The sequence below is a fragment of the Bombus pyrosoma genome, linkage group LG2 (genome assembly GCF_014825855.1).
Source record: "Bombus pyrosoma isolate SC7728 linkage group LG2, ASM1482585v1, whole genome shotgun sequence".
Classification (NCBI taxonomy): Eukaryota; Metazoa; Arthropoda; class Insecta; order Hymenoptera; family Apidae; genus Bombus; species Bombus pyrosoma.
Genome location: NC_057771.1, coordinates 3401097 through 3419558, shown reverse-complemented (window position 1 = coordinate 3419558; position 18462 = coordinate 3401097). Strand labels below are relative to the sequence as shown.

The window sequence follows — 18462 nt, the reverse complement described above, 5'->3', positions numbered from 1 at the left end:
AATTTAATTCTTTTCTCTTTCTACATAAAGTTGTTGACCTCAACGCTTAGCATTATTATGACATACTTTTGAGCAAGGGTCGCTTAAAGTTACTTCCGAAAGTAGTTTGAGCACGTGACTGGTCATCAAAGTGACCAGTTTTTGTCTTTTATCCTTTCATGAAAAAAGATTTTATGATCGTGTTACGCGTAGTTCTTGCGCGACTAAGATGCGTTATAACGGGTAAAACTTACGAATATCGGTGACTTATTAAAAACGTGATTTTACCATTCTATAAGTCATTCAATACGTGTTAATCGCAAGCAACGGTAATAACTTATTTCTCGTATATAAATGTGAAGTGTTCCTATCGACAAATAGTATTTAAATAAGGCAAAATCTAATTTTTATTAATTTCTATCTTGTCTGTCGACAATATGAGACAAAATAATAGATAGTAACTCGCAAAAATTGTAAAGTTAGAAAAGAAATATGTATCATGAGAAAGGTAGAATTGTGATAGGTATGTATATAATCTTTAAGCCGTGATAAAATTTAAATGATATAGAAGAATAAGAGAGGGAGAAAAGCCGATAACACTAATGTTATTACAAATTCCTTAATTTCTTGCTATTTTTCAAAATTGCAAACATTTAGTAAACTTTTTGTGACAAATAACGAACAATAGTTCGCAATCGAGGATATTTGTGATAATACGAAAATTAAGGTGTATCATACCATCGGTTTTTATGTCATTTTAAAAAATTTCTTGGCTTGAAGTGGGAAAGATATAGTAATAGCATCAGTGGAAATTTCAAAAACAAAGAGTTAATTGGAAACGTAAACTACGAGGAAAAGGCAAGGGATGAACGAGGATATATCGGGAGACGTTTTAACGTGGCAGTTATCAGTATTGAAACGTGTTTGTACTCTCCAGATCGCAACTGTTGTACAGCATATTCTATTTCACAACCATCAAGGTACGTACTTTCGTTTTATTCGGAGTTGAAATAGTTTATCATGGTTCGATTGATACGAATCGCGATCGAAACGTTATCGCACTTAACTATATTATTTAACTTTCGATAGCTTATTATCAATAATGTTTTGTTCTCGTTGCTAATACTGATGTTTAATCCACCTTTATTCGGTATCTGCCTTAGTGTTGTCTCAATCTCTATGTGTAATAAAGATAAGCTACTGCATTCCTGTATACCTATACAGTCTTGGTGAAATTTACATGTATAAAAAAAATTGGATATATAACGTTTGACATCGATTTCCCAAATTTTGTAACAATTGGATAATTTGACAATGTTCTTTTAATATCCGTTCCTTTGATTTCATTTCTATCCGTTTTTCTTTTTACAACTGAAGAAGGTGTTACACCGTGGTTGGTTGCCAGTGAATAATCATAAGCATAGGAAAAGAAAAGTAAATAACTGACTGAGACGTATTCTCTAAGCGATAAATCATGCATTCGATCGATCTTTTCCTTCGATCTTTCAACTAGCAGGAAATATTGCGTTTTACAAAGTACATACATCGTGCAAGTTACGTAAAAAGCATCAAGGGAACATTTTTGTCATCAACTGCGCGGCAACTGCGAAAATTGTAGTCACGCGGCAAACGTCCCTAAGTTCAACTGCAGCCATCGAAACGATCAGTGTTCTCCAATAATGTGTTACCTACATTCAAGAAAATATTCGATTTGATAATTATCACTTCCAACACAATTAAGTTACTTTGTTTCAGATCTTTTGTCTTATTAGAATCGTCGTTCTTGCAACCGGTAAGAATTGAAAATCGTTCATATTCTTCTTTCATTGTCGTTCAAATCTTTGTTATGTATTAGAAGAAATCTCTTATACTACAACAAGAGTCTTTCTTACGTTCATTCGTTGCAGTTTGTACATTCGTCTGTCGTCATTTAGTTGATCGGTTTCGTGTCTTTATACTAATTGTACGAAGAATCGTCATACAAAAAGCGTCGTCAAATTTAAGTGAACCGTAAATATATTTTAATGTTTTGTATTAAGGAAAATCTCTAAGGTAAGTCTCTTATGATTTCTTATATTATTACAATGCGTTTTGACAATATCTAATCACGAAAGTTGTACATTCTTAAGTTTAACATTCTTTTTCTAGGATATTCGATAGAGTTTATATTATGTGAAAAAAAGAGAAGAAGCTTAAAACGGAAATGAAAAACAATCGTATTATTGATAAAACGTTTAGTTGATGGCACTTAGAATCGTATCGGATATCTAATGGAGTTGACATCGAGGGAAAAGAAGGTGACTTTCGAAGGTCGCAAAGTCAGAGTCTAAAGAGTTATCACGCGATAATGTCGTAATCTGCCCGACTGTCCAATAATCTGTTTTTAGTGCAGTGGTAGTAAGAATCGCGACAATTCGCGAATCGGCCGTTTCATCGTGGATTATTGGATGTACTGTCATCAAGAATTGCTTTTCATAGACTAGCGTCGTAGTTTTGCAGTGCAACAGAGACAAAGTTTAAAAAGCAAAGGACGAATCAATGAAACTCAATGAAATTTGACATTGTTATTTTATTATAGATTTTGGCAGTAGTTGCTGACACTTCATTGTCATCTCATTTCAGACGTTCAATTAAAGAATGTCGAAGAAACAATGGTTGGTCCTGTTGATGCTGTTTTTGACTTACTTGTTGCTAGGTGCTTCCATTTTCTACCATATCGAGAGTCGCCTAGAAATCGAACGCGTCGAAGAAGCCAAACGTGAACGCATCGAAATTAACGGTGAGCACAGTCGGTCGTGTAATTAAAGAACAAACTAGTATATAGATGATTCGAAATCTTAACAATACAACTTATAAAATTGTTCCTTGCCATTTAATGTTCATATATAATAATTTATATGAATTCGCTATTCGGCAGTTAAAAAATCAATGCAAGTTATCGTCGGCCAATAATATGAGCACATAAAAATCTATTGTACTTTTTTCATTACCGATCAACATTTATTAAAGTTTTAAAAAAGATTCGTCGTAATCTCTCTCTCTCTCTCTCTCTCTCTTTATTTCTCTCTCTCTCTCTCTCTCTCTCTTTCTGCTTCAGTTGAACAACAATGAGCAATTGTGATAAAAGATAAATTCGTTGGATCAGTTACTTCAATACTGAGTTACGAAATCGATAGCATGCGAAATCATTCGGATCAGCCACTCCTCAGAAAATTGTTCAGCAAATTCATCGGTTCCCTTTATAAACCGACCGTAAATGTTCATGAATAAAAACGTTTCAACTACTATTCTATCATAGAGATTAAAAGTACAACGTACGTACAATTGTAGGCAACATCCACTTTTTTCCGGAATTTTCATTAACTTTGTAACCAGCATTATCGTGACATTAACCATTAAAATTAATAGTTTTGGTCGATTAGAAGATAATTACAGTATATACAATGAGCGAGTAGCTTTTACTTTCACATAATTTGTCATACGTTGCAGAGGCAATAATAAGAATCAGTTAGCATTTTCGATCGAAACTAATTTTATGATATTATCAAAAATGCATCTTATCGAATTGAGATCAAAAAATTATAAAGAAATCTGATAATACATTTGAATTGACTCTGACGAATTGAAGAAGATCTTTACCTTTACGGTATGAAATTTGTTATCCGATGTGTTCTTTGTTGAATTGTATTGATGTGACTTCTTTTTCCGGAACACGCACGCATATGAAGTTCTTTAACTAATTCGAAGCAAGTAGAGAACATAAATGATAAACGAATAAAGTGAAATGATAAGATAACGTTCGTCCGAGAACAGATAGTTTAAATGTATCGTGCGAATTTTAAAGAGTGTACGAGAGCGGGTGAAGTTTAAATTTTGATTGATTATATCACAATCACGACGCATGTTTCATTAAATTCGGATTGTGATTCCTCTCTATCTCTCTCTTTCTCTCTCGCTCTTTCTCTCTCTCTCTCCTATGATAAATTCATTTTATTTTTTCCAATTGTTAAGCATATTACAGATATTTAGATTATGTACGAGTATATTAGGTATTAGTATTCAGACTCTGATGCTCATTGTTTTTCAGCTTTACTTCACGCACATTATGTGCCTAATCTTAGTCACGATCACGATGAAATTCTTGGAAAATTGACACGGTACTGTGGAAAGTCGGTTTATAATTATACCGACGGCGAGACGGACCCCCTTAAATGGGATTTTTATAACAGTTTCTATTTTGCTTACACCGTCGTCAGCACGATAGGTACGTACCCGTGTAATATACACGATATATATACATTTTTACAGGTTTATACACAATAAAGATCAGGGAAAAAGCGAGTGAAGATACATGTACTTACATACGAATGTATATTTACGCGATTGTGAATCGGTATCGATTTGTAAAAGATTTGAAATGAAATACGGATTTTTCAGAACAACATATCGTATAGTTCGCGAACGTCTGAGTTTCGTTTGAAAACTTGAATATTATCGACATCATACTAAAATTCCAAATATTGTTTGGCTAATCATCTATTAAATATACGCAATATAGGTTACGGGAATTTGGCTCCGACGAATATGCTTGGCCGCATCCTGATGATATTTTACGGTCTGATAGGGATACCTATGAATGGGATTTTGTTAACACAACTAGGAGAATTTTTTGGGCACGTATTCGTCAAAGCTCATCAGAAGTACAAATCGTACAAGCGTGACCATAATGACTATTATACCAGAAAATTAACAACGTTCGAAACGGGAAAAGTTGGGTTGGCTGCACAGATATTCGCTCATCTGATGCCAGGCTTCGTCATGTTCATCTTTTTCCCGGCATTTGTCTTCTCCCATTATGAGGGTTGGAGTTACGACGAAGCTGTTTACTACGCTTTTGTCACATTGACAACCATTGGTTTCGGAGATTACGTGGCAGGTTAGAAAACATTTTGTCACGTTTTTTCGCCGATTCTATTTTTAGCATGAACAGTAACTTGTGCAATAAATTGAGTAAACTGAAATACGCTTGTACTAAAACTGAGACATCGATCAGAATATATCTATGCATAACGTTCTCATTCACTTGACGAAATCTTTTTCACACGTGCTTGCACGGATTCTACGTCCCTATAACAAGATAAATAGATCGACACTAATTTTTTTGTACAAATATTCATGTCAGGTTACATTGAAAAAATGCGTATGTAATGAAAAAATTGTCGATGATCTTGCATCGTATTCGTATTCGTATTCATATTCATATTTGATAGGACAGGACAATAGCAAGGGTAGCGGATTTTTCTTTATGTTATACAAGACCTTCCTGATCTGTTGGATTTCGTTTGGACTGGGATACACTGTCATGATTATGACGTTTATCGCACGAGGTATGCGCAGTAAGAAGATTACTAGAATCGAGCATAAACTAGCGATCAATTTGAAGCATACACAAAGTAAAATCTGGAACGAATTCAACAAGGAGATAAACTACCTGCGTCGTGCTTTCAACGAGTTACAGCTATCTAAAGTTAAGGTAAACGAAATCGCATTTCTGATTCTGTACTTCGATCTTTCCCGCTTATATTCTTATTTATATAATGAATCGATATTTCTTTAATATGTTATTATACATTCAAAAACTGTATTCATAGATTTTAATACATTTCAGAGAGTATATATCGATGAATGTAATTATGAGATTCCACCTTCGAAATTTCCACGTAGCAATAGCTTTCCTGATCTTCGAGATTTGCTCTATGGTTCAAAAGAGAAAGATAAGTTGTGTAACAGACCTCGACGTCGCGCCAACAGCGAAGTGGTACCGACGGTAAGCGATTTTCTCGAATACGAGCATAATCACCACCAAAAGCTATGGTCTTGTAATTTGATCGAGATTAACATATTGTTGATTGAAGAATTTATGCAAAAAATGCCTTTTGACCGGCGTTTGCTATTTTTCATGAAATGTTGCCTTCAATCCATTCTTCTGTGGAAGCAAAGGTGCATTTTTTAATACCGTGCGTATTATTTTCACTTTCAGTGTCACAACCGATCACTAATTCTAAGGTTTTTTGTTGATCTAATATTCACGTTTGAATTAGAATTATTATAATATATTATTTTAATATATAGAGTTATTGTAATATATAGAGAACTATCATTTTCCGAATCACTAGTATTGTTACTCGACAATCAAACAAAGCATTTGCATAAAATTCATTAAAAATTCCTTCGCTAAAAAATTCGCGATGCACCATTTTTGAAAATATAATGCCAAAAAAGTTGCCTTTATAATATGCAAAAGGTTAGAAGAAAACCTAAGGTGACAAAAGGTGAATGATAAACACGATCACAAACTCTATAATAAGCACTTTATAAATTTTGAGCTCTAACAACTTTATACGATGGTTCTAACTGGACCTCTCCCTATAATCTGAACGCTCTCTCTTTCTTTGAATACGTCTCCGGTCAACAACATTTGCGTAATACAACAATCTGTTAATACATGTGTTTCATTGCTCCATAGGAAGATCAAATAACTCGCGTCGTTTCTGAGACTGATCTTCAAAGAATCGATAAAACGGCAACATTCGCAACTCATGCGATGGTTCAGCCAGCAGAATTGTTGGCAAGATTGGTTAATATTCTTGGTTACATACCACCAGCTACAGAGGATACTGGAGCTGATGATTCGAATCAGACAACTTTCGTTAGCCAAGATATCGGATATCGTGGTAACAGGCTCGAAGAAAATAACAGTAAAGTATATTCGGAGGAAGAGCCAACTTACACGTCCAGTACTGGACTCTGGACCATCGGCCATGAAAAAATACCAGCATATCGCTTTGCTAATCCTCGTTCAAGAGCGGCTAGTGAGATCAGACTACACGAGACGAAGAAAGAAGATCGAAACACGGAACGAACCTGGTCCGGTCCGACGGCAGCTAGAAAAATTCATGAATTGATGAAATCGCGAATAAGCGAATCATCTGGTAAAGAACATGGCATTAAAGAAAGAAAATTTTCTAAACTTCGTAACTTTGCATTAACAAGATCTGTTTCCAAAGTACTGGTTTCATCTACTCCTTGGAAAGGTCGTTTCTCAATGAGTTCAGAGAAAAAGAATTCGGAGTTAGATCACGAGATTAACAGAGACACCGAACAATCATTCCCATTGGGATCGGTAGCGATCGATGATAGACGAGACTCGACCACTTCAAATCTACGGAGACATTATTACACTCACACTGGTGCAGGTAGCAATCTTAATACAGAAACTACTAATAATTTGCTCGAGGAAACCAGTTTGGCCGATTTTTTGAGAGCCCTCACTGCTCTTCACGCGAGCGTCGTTACGAATGGCAGTTGGACCTCAGCTACGAACACGGATCAGATTCAACGTAATCAACCTCGAAGAAAAATGGGCACCGCTTCCTTGACACCGCCGAAACTTCCCAGTTTGTTCACGTTATTTTCGCCTTCTCCGCCTACATCGACAACTCAAAGTAATCAAAATACGATTACGCAAGAGTTTAATGTAAACTCGAACGAAAACAAGCTCCCTTGGTCTCAAAACCGACGAGAGTCGAGAAGAGGTAGTTTGATATTCGTCGCACCTACTACTACAAAATCGAGAAGATTTTCTTTAAGACCAGTAGCGACACCCATTAGTCCTCCAACGCCTCCGAAGAACGATACATCATTCTTATCGGTGAGTTCGGTGATCCACCAAGAATCGATCAAAACGTTTTTTGCCTTCAAAAACGAAAAAAATCCTCAATTTCGTCGCCTTTTATCCCGTTCCGTCCTTTTACATGACATCGCGTTTCATGCTATTTACACTTACCTACTTTTACTTTTTTTTTTTAGGATTCACAGCAAATGCCATACGAAAGTAGATCAACGTCCTTGTTTGAATCACTCAAAGAACCTCTTATTTCAACGGAGAGAGCACCGGGACTTTCAACGCCAATAAAATCATTTTTAAACGATCGGCGTTTCTCGCTACGACCTACTCAAAATCCGAACGGATGTTTAATAGATAATAATCCCGCCGCTCTCGTTCCTACGCTCAAAGCTGTACCTCGTTGGAAGGCTGGGATGTTACAACGACAAATCAGTCAAATGAATCTTCGACGTCGAGCTAGAGCCTTTAGTTTGAGCGACGTTCACGCTGAAGATCTCAAAGAAAGAGCCGAGCCTTTTGATCTGTCGTCCAGTAATTGCAAGAAACATAATTATGATACAAACGAATATCGTAAAAATATATCTCCGAATAAATCTGAGAGAGAAGATTTGAAAAATGACGGATTCGCAAATTCCATTGAAAAGTCAGATCAGTTTACGTCTTCGGTTTGTACTTCAGCTGAACGATATTCGTCGTTTTCGCAAGAAAGTGCTTTAACAAATTCTGTTCGACTCGAAGAAAAAAACGTGCGAATTTTTGAACCACATACTCAATCCATTTCAAGTATAGCCTCAACAGAGAATATCAATCATTTGAACGAACATATTTCTTGTCCCCCGTTAGATATATACAACGAAGAAAAATTCGCTTCATCCAGCACAGAGAAACAGGTATCCTCGAACGATTCTTCTACTACTAATGATTCTACTCTCAATTATAATTCATTCACCGATATTGATACATTACAGGAATTACAGGAATCATTAGTGGAAGTGAAAATAGAGAACCCCATTACGAATATCGTTCGTAATCCTTTTACAGCTGACGTTTCTCTAAATAATTCGCTTGATTCACTTTCAGAGCTGAAAGTCGAAAAGCATGGATCGCACTTGCCTATTAATAAATCGTGACATGCGGTATTTGCTGAACGTCAAACTTACATATATCTGCACTCATTTTACAGTCGGACTGTCCTTCAGACTGTATCGAAGTACAGCAAATCTCAGACGATAAATGAAAGACCAAACGACGATATGACGATAAACAAGGAACGAAGAATTTATATGTATATACATTGTACAGAAACTTTTAGTCTTTAGTCATTGTACAGAAACTTTATAATTGTTTCCCAAAAGCTGTTGCTTTCTGTTATGATTAATTTCAAGGAAACAAAAGATTGAAATTTAAATTGGAGAAGAATTGGAGATTATTATTTCAGAGAAAAAGAGAGATCGAACGTTCTTTTCTCGTTATATCATCGATATCAATATATCAAGTTTCTTTAACTATCTCTACTTTTACTATTATACTTATTTACTAGTTTTATTTCCTACTCTTTTCTTTTGCTTCCTTTCACCGCTACAAATGACCGTTACAAAAACGAAAATGGACGTCGAGTTATCACGATTTCTAAAAGAGATGATATTTCGCGAAAAATTATTTCGAAGATCAAGTATTTTTGATACCCATGTACTTTTATTCAATCATTCGATACAATAAATTATGTATAATTTAGTTTACACAGGAACACAGTTTTCTTCTTTCTTCAAGTGCCGAGTTTCAAGCAAGTTACCGTGCAATGTATCGGCAAAAAGTGACATTTGACAAAGGATTGAACAATCACTGTTTGGTATGATACTATTAGACTGTATAAATTAACCATGCTCGATGTTCAAATAATGTATTGTATATTTCTACAACCTTTTTCTTATCTCTTCAATTAAATGTGCTCGGGGGATCGAAATTTCTGTACGCGACATAACGTCTCTCAATGTAAGTTCTCCCTTAGCCAATTCTCCTTCACCAATTATTATAGCCAACGGTATTCCACTTTCTTCGCAATACTGTAATTGCGCAAGCAATTTTACGTTTCTTTTATAAGACTGTTCGGCTTTCACTCCAGCATCCCAAAGAATTGACAAAAGTTTCATTCGTTCTTCATGCAAATTCTTTTGTGCAGTCGCTACAAACACCTCAACTTCGGTAGTTCGCGTTTTCACACCTTCCTTATTCAACTTTGTCTCTAGCACGTTGAAAATTCGTTCGACGCCTAACGACAAGCCAACACAGGGAATCGATTTGTGTTTGCTATCAAACATTCCAACCAAATTGTCATAACGACCACCACCTGCGACACTACCAACGCCAACGTCGTCACCTGCAAAAGAAAATAAAATAATTCGTTTCCACATGAAAGAACTCTTCAAGTTTTTGAATCCTATTAATACAAATTGTTTTAAAACGTTGCGAAACTTTTTAAGAATTTACCAGTCAATATCGCTTCGAAGATTACACCTGTATAATAATCAAGTCCTCTAGCAAGGCTAAGGTCAAAAGTTACTTTGTCTGTCACTTGCAATATATTGCAGTACTTGTATAATAATTCCATAGATTCAAGGCCTTTCGTCGCCGATTCGTATTTCATTAATTCGCTGTCTTCCCTTAGCTCAGAAATTAATTCTATTCCACCGAATCGCGACACGTATATGCCAATTTTGTCAGCACTGGATTCATCCAGACCTTTCTCTTCAATTATTTCTTTTTTGACTTCTGACCACGAATTTTTATCCAGTTTATCAATAGCAGAACACACAGCACGAAATTTATTACTTGGAACACCACAGGCAGCAAATATACCATCCAATAGCAATCTGTGGTTCAATCTAATTGTATAAGGTCCTACATCCAGAGATTGTAACGCCTCGGAAATAATGCGTATGCATTCTGCATCTGGTATCATAGGATCATACTGCCCGGCTATGTCGAAATCCTTTGATATGGAGAAGATCAAATATCAATGATAGGTTCATTAACAGCATTATTCTTAATATATGTTATTGGACTTACGCATTGGTAGAACTCTCTGTATCTACCCCTTATCGTAGATGGATTGTCCCTTCGATAAACTTTTGCTATATGATACCTTTTTATGGAAGAGATTTTTCCCATGGCCAGATATCTTGCAAAGGGTACAGTTAAGTCATATCTAAGGGACAAAATTTCTCCACCTTGATCCTTCAAGTCATAGATCAACTTTGAATCTTCTCCATACTTTCCTGTCAAAACTTCCTAAATTGGAAATAATTTTTACTTAAAATATGGAACAGAAAATCTGGTTATTCAAATCATAATGGACAATTTTTGCATACTTTCCGCTCAAATATAGGAGTATCTATTGTTTCTGCACCATGCTTTTTAAACACTGCAACTATTTTATCCAATACTGTAAGTCGTAGTGCCATTTGTTCAGGACCATAATCCCTTGTACCTTTAGGTGTTTTCAGAAGAAGCTTGGAAGGTGCCTTGCCATTTGTTTCTCCCAGTTGAGCTTTTAATTCCAATAATTTAGAAACTTCCTCTGCAATCTACACAAAATTAAAAATTAATTGATGCTTGTTTAACACACAGATCTCAAATTAACTTTAAAGATGGGATATATTTAATACAATCTTTCTTTTTATCATTGTTCATCACAGAAAACTACCTATATAATTTGCGTACCTTTAGCCTCGAAAGCATCGATGCATGGTAATATTTTCGTGCAGGTAGTAAGGCATTGGTCCACATCAAACACAACATCACAAACGATCCAGTCATTTAAAAGAACCAGAATCAAAGAGAAAAGTCTGCCTCAATGTTGATTATTAAACTAGCCGAAAGAACAAATAGTGCCATATAAGTAGACTAGCAAGCAAATGCTATAAATTATATGGTTTATGTAATATAGCTGATATAAACATGTACAATTAATACAGTTTCCCAAGAAGAGAAATTTCATAGGGAGACGTTAACCGATGCGTGCAAATTCTTATAAACATGCCTATATATAATTTATAGCGATTTTGTTTGCCAGCGAACAACCACCTCACCTTTCGATCAATTATGTTTCGGTCGGAAAGGCGAAGGTTGCTTATGTGATCGACCTTTCTCATCAGAGGAGTAATTGATCCTTCCGGATCGGGAAACGTGTGACGTTCAATTCGATCGAAATTTTGAATGTTTGCGAACCATCTTTTCAAATGTGGCCATTTGAAGAGCCGATCATTAACGAAGGTTGCGCAGAAATCAAAGAATATTGTATCTTTCGTAGTAGGAACCCATCCACACACATAACTGACATCCGCGAAATCGTGGTTAATATTTTCTAAATGCGCTTCTAAGTTCGAAGTCGTTGAATCCTGAAGAATGGAAAATGGTATACTACGGTCTCTGTCAGAGGTTAGATGCAGACGAAAGATCGAAGATGTTTTGTCATAAGATGCTGGTAAATTTATTCATGAGAACAAGTCAAAAAACGAAAAATTCATGGACAAGGCATTTGTAAAAAGACCCTAATCACAAACAATTATTACAATTACAATTATAATTGAAACATAAACTCAAATACAATTCAAGCACATGGAGACGAAATTTACTGTTACCAGAAGGTATCGCCTGTTCAGTTACATTAAAAAATTCGTGACAAAAAGGATATACAAGTCTGTAATACGTAAAAGTAATTGCTCCTACCTGGACATTGTTGGCTTTAGCAGCTTTCAGTTTTCGTACAATTTCTCCTTGTTGTTTCACCTGCTCCAGCAACTTTTCATCGATTTCGTCAGCCATAATGCGTGATTCGGTCTTTCTCCGTTTAACTCCAATTCCAAACGCTTCATGCAACACGGCATCACTGCGCCTTCCAGCAGGTTACATCCAACGATTGTACTCAGATTTACTACGGTCTGCTCATTTGACCGACTTTACAATTCCATTCGACTCGCGTGTTTGACGCGTGTGTTCGTGAAAGGATGAACAAATTTTCTTCATCACATTCATATCCAATCTGTTTTTCGAATAGATACGAAATGGTGGACAATACTGATTCATTTGTCATTAATACTAGAAAGAATAGACTATCCGACTTTATTGATAACTAATGTTTTTCTTTTCTGTGATTTATCGGAATCAAAAAGTGTCAGTACAAAATTAATATGGAATAGCTTTCAAAATGCGATGACAAACTTTCAACATCTTGATAAATTTTGAAACCGATAAATTTTTAAGATTATACAATATATTTTTAATAATATTGTAAATATATACGATATATTTGTTAATAAGGGAGAAATTCTTCGATAACAAAGGAACAACATGTAAGAAACGTATGAATTAATAATTTAAACACTATAGTTTGGCTTACAGCGCAGCATTAGTATTTGACGTGAAATCTCACACAGAGGTTATGTGTATAACCCATATATACATACATATAGAACTTATACTTACGAAGGGGCACCAATAGTGCGTGTCGATAGGATTGACAGAGAGAGAAAGAGAGAGAGAGAGATATTTTTCTGTCTCAAATCTCAATTATACCCACTGGCCACGTGACCACATACCTGTAATTATGTCATCTGACAACCCTGTTCCATTTTATTGCTTAAACTCGAATCACTAAAAGTGATTAAGTACTTCTTTGATCACTTATTAAAATTTTTGTACATTTAAAAAAATATATAATAATAATAATGCTAAAATCAATAAATAGGATCCGGAATGATATGGTGTAGAACATAATTTAGTTTTTAAAATAATAAAAAAAATATAAACATAAAAGCAAATAAATAAAACAAATACATATGAGTATAACTAATATTCATATACATATAATACATATAAAACAAAAAAATCATCTACGATCTTGAGAAAGAACACAATATTTAAGAAATATTAAAATTGCTGGGAATATTGAATTAAATACAATACGTTTCATCAAGTTTTAAAATAATCTATTTTATATTTATTCATTACAAAATAATATTAGTTCTCGCCCTTTACAAGAAGATAACGATGACAAACATTGCTAAATCTCGAATGAGTTGGTTGTTTCAAAGAAGAAATTTTCTCTCTAGTTATATGTGCATTCGATTACAGCCGAGTATACAGCTTAGACTTTGCATCTTATGGGATTTTGAATCACCCTTTGCGATTTACAGCGATGAATGTAGGAATTATATTCAATCCAACTATTAAAGTTGGTAAAGTCACAGACGAGCGTGATAAGATTAACAGGAGTAAAAATCTGTTGTAAAGATACCGCTCTAGTCACAAAAACTATACAATGAAATAAGTTCTTGTAGCGTAAAACCACAGCGAATATAACTCGTTTGTGGTAGACCCAAATACAATAGATTCTTGTATATTCTAGCGTCAGAAAGGAAATGAAAGTGCTCACGCCCGTAGTTTTAGTTGTTTCACAGGCGCTGCACCATGCGGTCAACTGGCAAAGTTAGCATATACAAAAACCTATAAAGTTAGGGATCTGCCCTGTTTGGTTGCAATTTATCAGATACAAGAATCTATGTATTTAAGCTTAAAGTTAGGGATGTGACCTGTTTGATTGCACATTAGCATTGTACGGAAAAGTTCATATCTACTTTTCTATCCGAGATAGACAAGTATGAGAATGACAAAATCACGCAATAATGAAAGTAATTGTAAGTTGCCTAAGAAAAAGAAATTAATTGTTTACTATATTTTTTTAGAGAAGAAAAGAAAATATTCCGTTCCAAACGATAATGAATCAGTGGATTTAATATATCTTCTATATACAATATTGTTTTAGATTTAACATTATATTTATTTCCGTCGCGATAATGTTTTTGTTATAGTAAAATGAAAATATTAATTTTTTAGCAATAAATTGGTCGGCAATGAATAATATTTCTGACAAAATGTATGTATCTCAGGTATATTTATAAAAAGGATAAAAATAAAAAAACCAGTTGACTATAGGCCAAGATGTAAGGACATAGAGACGTAACGACTAATTTGTGCAACCAACTAACCACGCTTTCTATCCATCTTATTTTCATTACTGACTCCAATTTATTAATTCTATGAATATTGTTTTTGTTAAAATTAGGAGGATTATATTAAGATGAACATTTCACATTATATTGAAAGTAGACGACACTTCTCATGTGGTATCTAGCGAAAGAATGACAAAAAATAGAAGAGGGATTGCAAAAGATAAAATAAAAATACGAAATCTTTTAACGAAAATTTAAAATAAAAAAAATTGTATTAAAAAATATGGGAAATTATGTCAACATTGGTAACGAAAATTTCACTTCAAAAGAAAATCGAAAATTTTTATGAAAATTTAATATATCTATGAATCTTTTACACAAAGATGCGGCTGTCTGAGAAAACGATAACACATATAAAACGGGGATAGAAATAGTACAAAATGTCAGAATATAATAATTTATTAACAAAAAACAACGAAAATAAACAATATATTTATAAATATTAGACATACCTAATATGTATGTATGTCTCTATGTCAATAGACCGTTCTATAAAGGAAAACTATTCAAAATGTTTAAGTTAAATTTTACACTTGTATTATTCAAGTATAAATTTGTGCCTTCGAGAAAATCCCAACTGCTCTTCGCCCTTCCTTTTAACTCTTGAGATTTGCACCCTTCTTTCTTGATGTCTTCTGGGGTGTCACACGCTCAAGAAGGCCATCCGCTCAGAAACAGTAATCAGAGATAAGACATCGACTCCGAGCTTCGGACTCCTTTGAACACATCACCACCTTATCATCATAATCTACATCAAGGCTGTGACGCACCTTAGTCCACATCAAGATAGGACATCGACCACCGAACTTCGGACTCCCTTGGACACATCACCACCCTATCATCATAGCCTATACAGAAGCTATGACACACCTTAGTCTACATCATAGATAAGACATCGACCCCCGACCTTCGGACACTTCTCCACATCACAACCTACACCGAACCCCTCAACATCCTCAAACCAAAATGTATATAAGCCAAGACTTCAGACAGCTCGGGCAGTTCTTGCGCAGCCCTTTTCTCCGGTTCAGTGTCAGTCTATTGCTTGTAAGTGGTGAATTTATAATAAAGAAGATTAATAGTTGGGTTACGACTCAGTATTCTTTTCTTTTATTATCCAACCCTGAATTCTACGTGATACGGACACGGATCTTCTTCACTTTTAACGGAAGGCTCTCCTTCGAATACCTTCCTTCCAATGCTCCTAGAATCATTGAAGAAATTGATTCTTCAGAAACTGTGGAATTCGGAACACGATTGTTTTGTAGGATGACTTCATAGTGATCGTTTTGTTTTACCTTACGAATAAGAGAGTTTGGGCGGAGAGTTTCGGTCTTTTGCGACGAAGCTTCTCGGACGAAGATGTCGGGATTCATCCTCTCTTTTCCAATTCATTTTCCTCTTTTCGTACGAATATATGTATACTTTTTTTTTCGTAGAGGAAACCTTCACAGGCGCCCCACACCCTCCGGGGAGAGGCCGCCGGGTAGTGCCGGATTCGTACCGGCTAAAATCTCCACGGTGATCGTCCTGACGATTGGTAGGAGAGCCCCGGGACCATCTATTTCGTATTGCTGCTGGGACACTCCTTCGTCTGCTCCCTGATGATGTAATCGGGATCCTTGGTTGATTGAGCCGTTAGAAGGGACCACTCCTCCTAACACCAAGCTGCCTGGGCCGTCGTGCAAGTCCGAAGTGGAAACCAGACCCTCTTCGGCGCGACGGCACTCTCGATGGGTGTTGTCTTCTCACCCTTTCTCTCTCGGCGCGCTCCTTTGCGAGCATGACTTACTCGCAGTAGGAGCGGACGGCGATGTACTCCTATTGCCCCCTCAGCATTGCTTTTACGATCGCCTCGGGGGCCAAATTCTCGCCGATATCGAGTCGTAGGACACGGCGCGGTTCCTCCCACGCCGGGCAGAACTCCAGCGTGTACTGTGCCGTGCCTTCCTCTTCCTCGCAGTGATGGCACGTGTTAGTCACCTCCCGCCGAATCCTTAACAGGAACTCCCCGAACGCTACGTGCCCAGTGAGCACCTGCGTCATCCTGTATGTCAGCGGGAGCCCGCCACGATCTCTCCAAGCCTCCCAGTTCAGTACGACCGCTCCAACGGCCCGATGAGGCCGACGAATATATGTATACTACTATGCATCTAATAGGAATAAAACCAGGAAAGTAAGACGTATTTTTTCCAAAAATATTCAATAATATTTATTTCTAGAATAGCAGAGTACGATTATATACGAAGTTGGCATGAAATCATTAAAATTTACTTTTTACAAGGATAAAATGACAGTGAAGCTGAGATAAATTTAGAAGTCAATATATCATATATATCATGTATATAACATGCAGGGTTATCCACTTAATTCGGAACCCGCGTTTACAAGACATTGAGAATGACAATAGTGTAACATGTACGCTTACTACTAAAATCAAATATTGCAAGCCATCTATGAATTGTTGATCGATCTGATCGATGTCTGTGTGAGGTGTCCTGTTGTATCTCAACTGTTTAACTTGTTCCTTATTCTTACACTCGACATATTCACAGCAAAACGGTACAAAATTAGGTAATAGTAGTCAATTTATAGAAAGAAATCGTTAACAAATTTTAAAGTACGACGTAGTAGAAAATGTTTAATATGGTAAGGATGAAAATTTCTGAACTAAATAAAAAAAGGACCTCGATGTTTGTAAGAATGTAAACAATTTCATCGTAATTTGCAATAACTGTGACACTCGTAAGAAAATCTGAAGTTCGAACACCTGGGTCGGCTGCCTGGCTTTCGTCACCCTTGAATGTCGCAAGAGAAAGAGTGAATACTTGAGAGCGTTATAAATTAAGCCCCCTCACCCCATATGGTGTCATGGACCAACGGCCCCGACGTTTTGCGACTGCGACGCCTGATTTTTCCGAGTATTTTTAATACAATCATCGATATGGACGAACGTCAAAGTAAAACCACGCGAGTTCAGCATTTCCGAATCTAGAGAACGTGCTGTGAACGTGACTACCTTGAATTCGCTTCTAATATTTTTTTACAGTTTTGAATGCGGTTTTGAATAAAAACAAAATTACATTGTAATTACATTTTAGATAAGATATCAGATAATTCAAGCTATCAGTTGTTAAAAAAAAAATTAAGCTATATGTGGGAATAAAAGAATTCGCTTGCTCGCTTTGAAATTTCGGGGCGCGCAAAAACATGAAGTCGTCGGGCGAAAACCTGCGAGGTTTGCTTTTTCAGCGATCGTTCTCTGCTTATTGTAACTTCTTTCGTTTACGAATAAACATTTTCTTTTTTATTTTTTTAACGAATTATATCGTGCTTCGTGTCATTTTAGTTTCATTAAAGTTTCATTAGTCAGAAAGTCAGAAAGTTTCATTAAAAAATGGATCAATAATATAAAAGTTTTAATATAAAAATTTGCTCGCCACTATCTCTGTAATCAGTAGTAGATATTCAATAAAGAAACGCTATATAATTGTTTTATTGTAAATCCTAAGATATCATCAAAATGTTAAAATGCCCTTACTGTGAGTATATCTTAATTCAACTTCGTCTGCAGGCACAATTCTTTCTCAACTATTGTTGCGTTTTTTGATAATACAGGAAACATTCGATAATCGTACAAAAATTGGGACCTAAGTGTTGCAATAATGGAAATGTAGAAACCATTCTATTTCTCGAAACTGAGGTCTTAGACGTGTTAAACATAGA

At 35.7% G+C, this 18462-nt stretch overlaps 2 protein-coding genes across 19 annotated transcripts; one reads left to right on the top strand and one right to left on the bottom strand.

The window, feature by feature from the left end:
• Positions 1–688: 688 nt before the first annotated feature.
• LOC122575988 (open rectifier potassium channel protein 1) lies at positions 689–9413 on the top strand. 12 transcript variants are annotated; one of them, XM_043745679.1, is made up of 11 exons: positions 1008–1771; positions 1887–2031; positions 2128–2297; positions 2372–2475; positions 2599–2758; positions 4067–4243; positions 4538–4915; positions 5250–5512; positions 5648–5806; positions 6506–7690; positions 7849–9413. In XM_043745679.1, the coding sequence occupies exons 5-11, from the start codon at positions 2617–2619 to the stop codon at positions 8794–8796; spliced, it is 3252 nt and encodes a 1083-aa protein (XP_043601614.1). In that variant the 5' UTR covers positions 1008–1771; positions 1887–2031; positions 2128–2297; positions 2372–2475; positions 2599–2616; the 3' UTR covers positions 8797–9413. The 12 variants fall into 12 exon arrangements, with proteins under 12 accessions (XP_043601549.1, XP_043601643.1, XP_043601614.1 ...); XM_043745660.1 differs by having other exon boundaries at positions 1009–1771; positions 2128–2276; positions 2367–2476; positions 2556–2758; XM_043745632.1 differs by having other exon boundaries at positions 1009–1771; positions 2128–2289; positions 2372–2476; positions 2556–2758.
• Positions 9340–13119, bottom strand: LOC122576033 (histidine--tRNA ligase, cytoplasmic). Of its 7 annotated transcripts, XM_043745807.1 has the most exons (7): positions 13065–13119; positions 12395–12707; positions 11755–12063; positions 11035–11250; positions 10733–10954; positions 10154–10655; positions 9340–10043 (listed from the first exon to the last, which is right to left on the bottom strand). In XM_043745807.1, the coding sequence occupies exons 2-7, from the start codon at positions 12488–12490 to the stop codon at positions 9580–9582; spliced, it is 1809 nt and encodes a 602-aa protein (XP_043601742.1). In that variant the 5' UTR covers positions 12491–12707; positions 13065–13119; the 3' UTR covers positions 9340–9579. The 7 variants fall into 7 exon arrangements, with proteins under 7 accessions (XP_043601742.1, XP_043601733.1, XP_043601759.1 ...); XM_043745798.1 differs by having other exon boundaries at positions 12395–13084; XM_043745824.1 differs by lacking the exon at positions 11755–12063 and adding an exon at positions 11387–11534 and having other exon boundaries at positions 12395–13079.
• Between the last annotated feature and the right edge of the window lie 5343 nt (positions 13120–18462).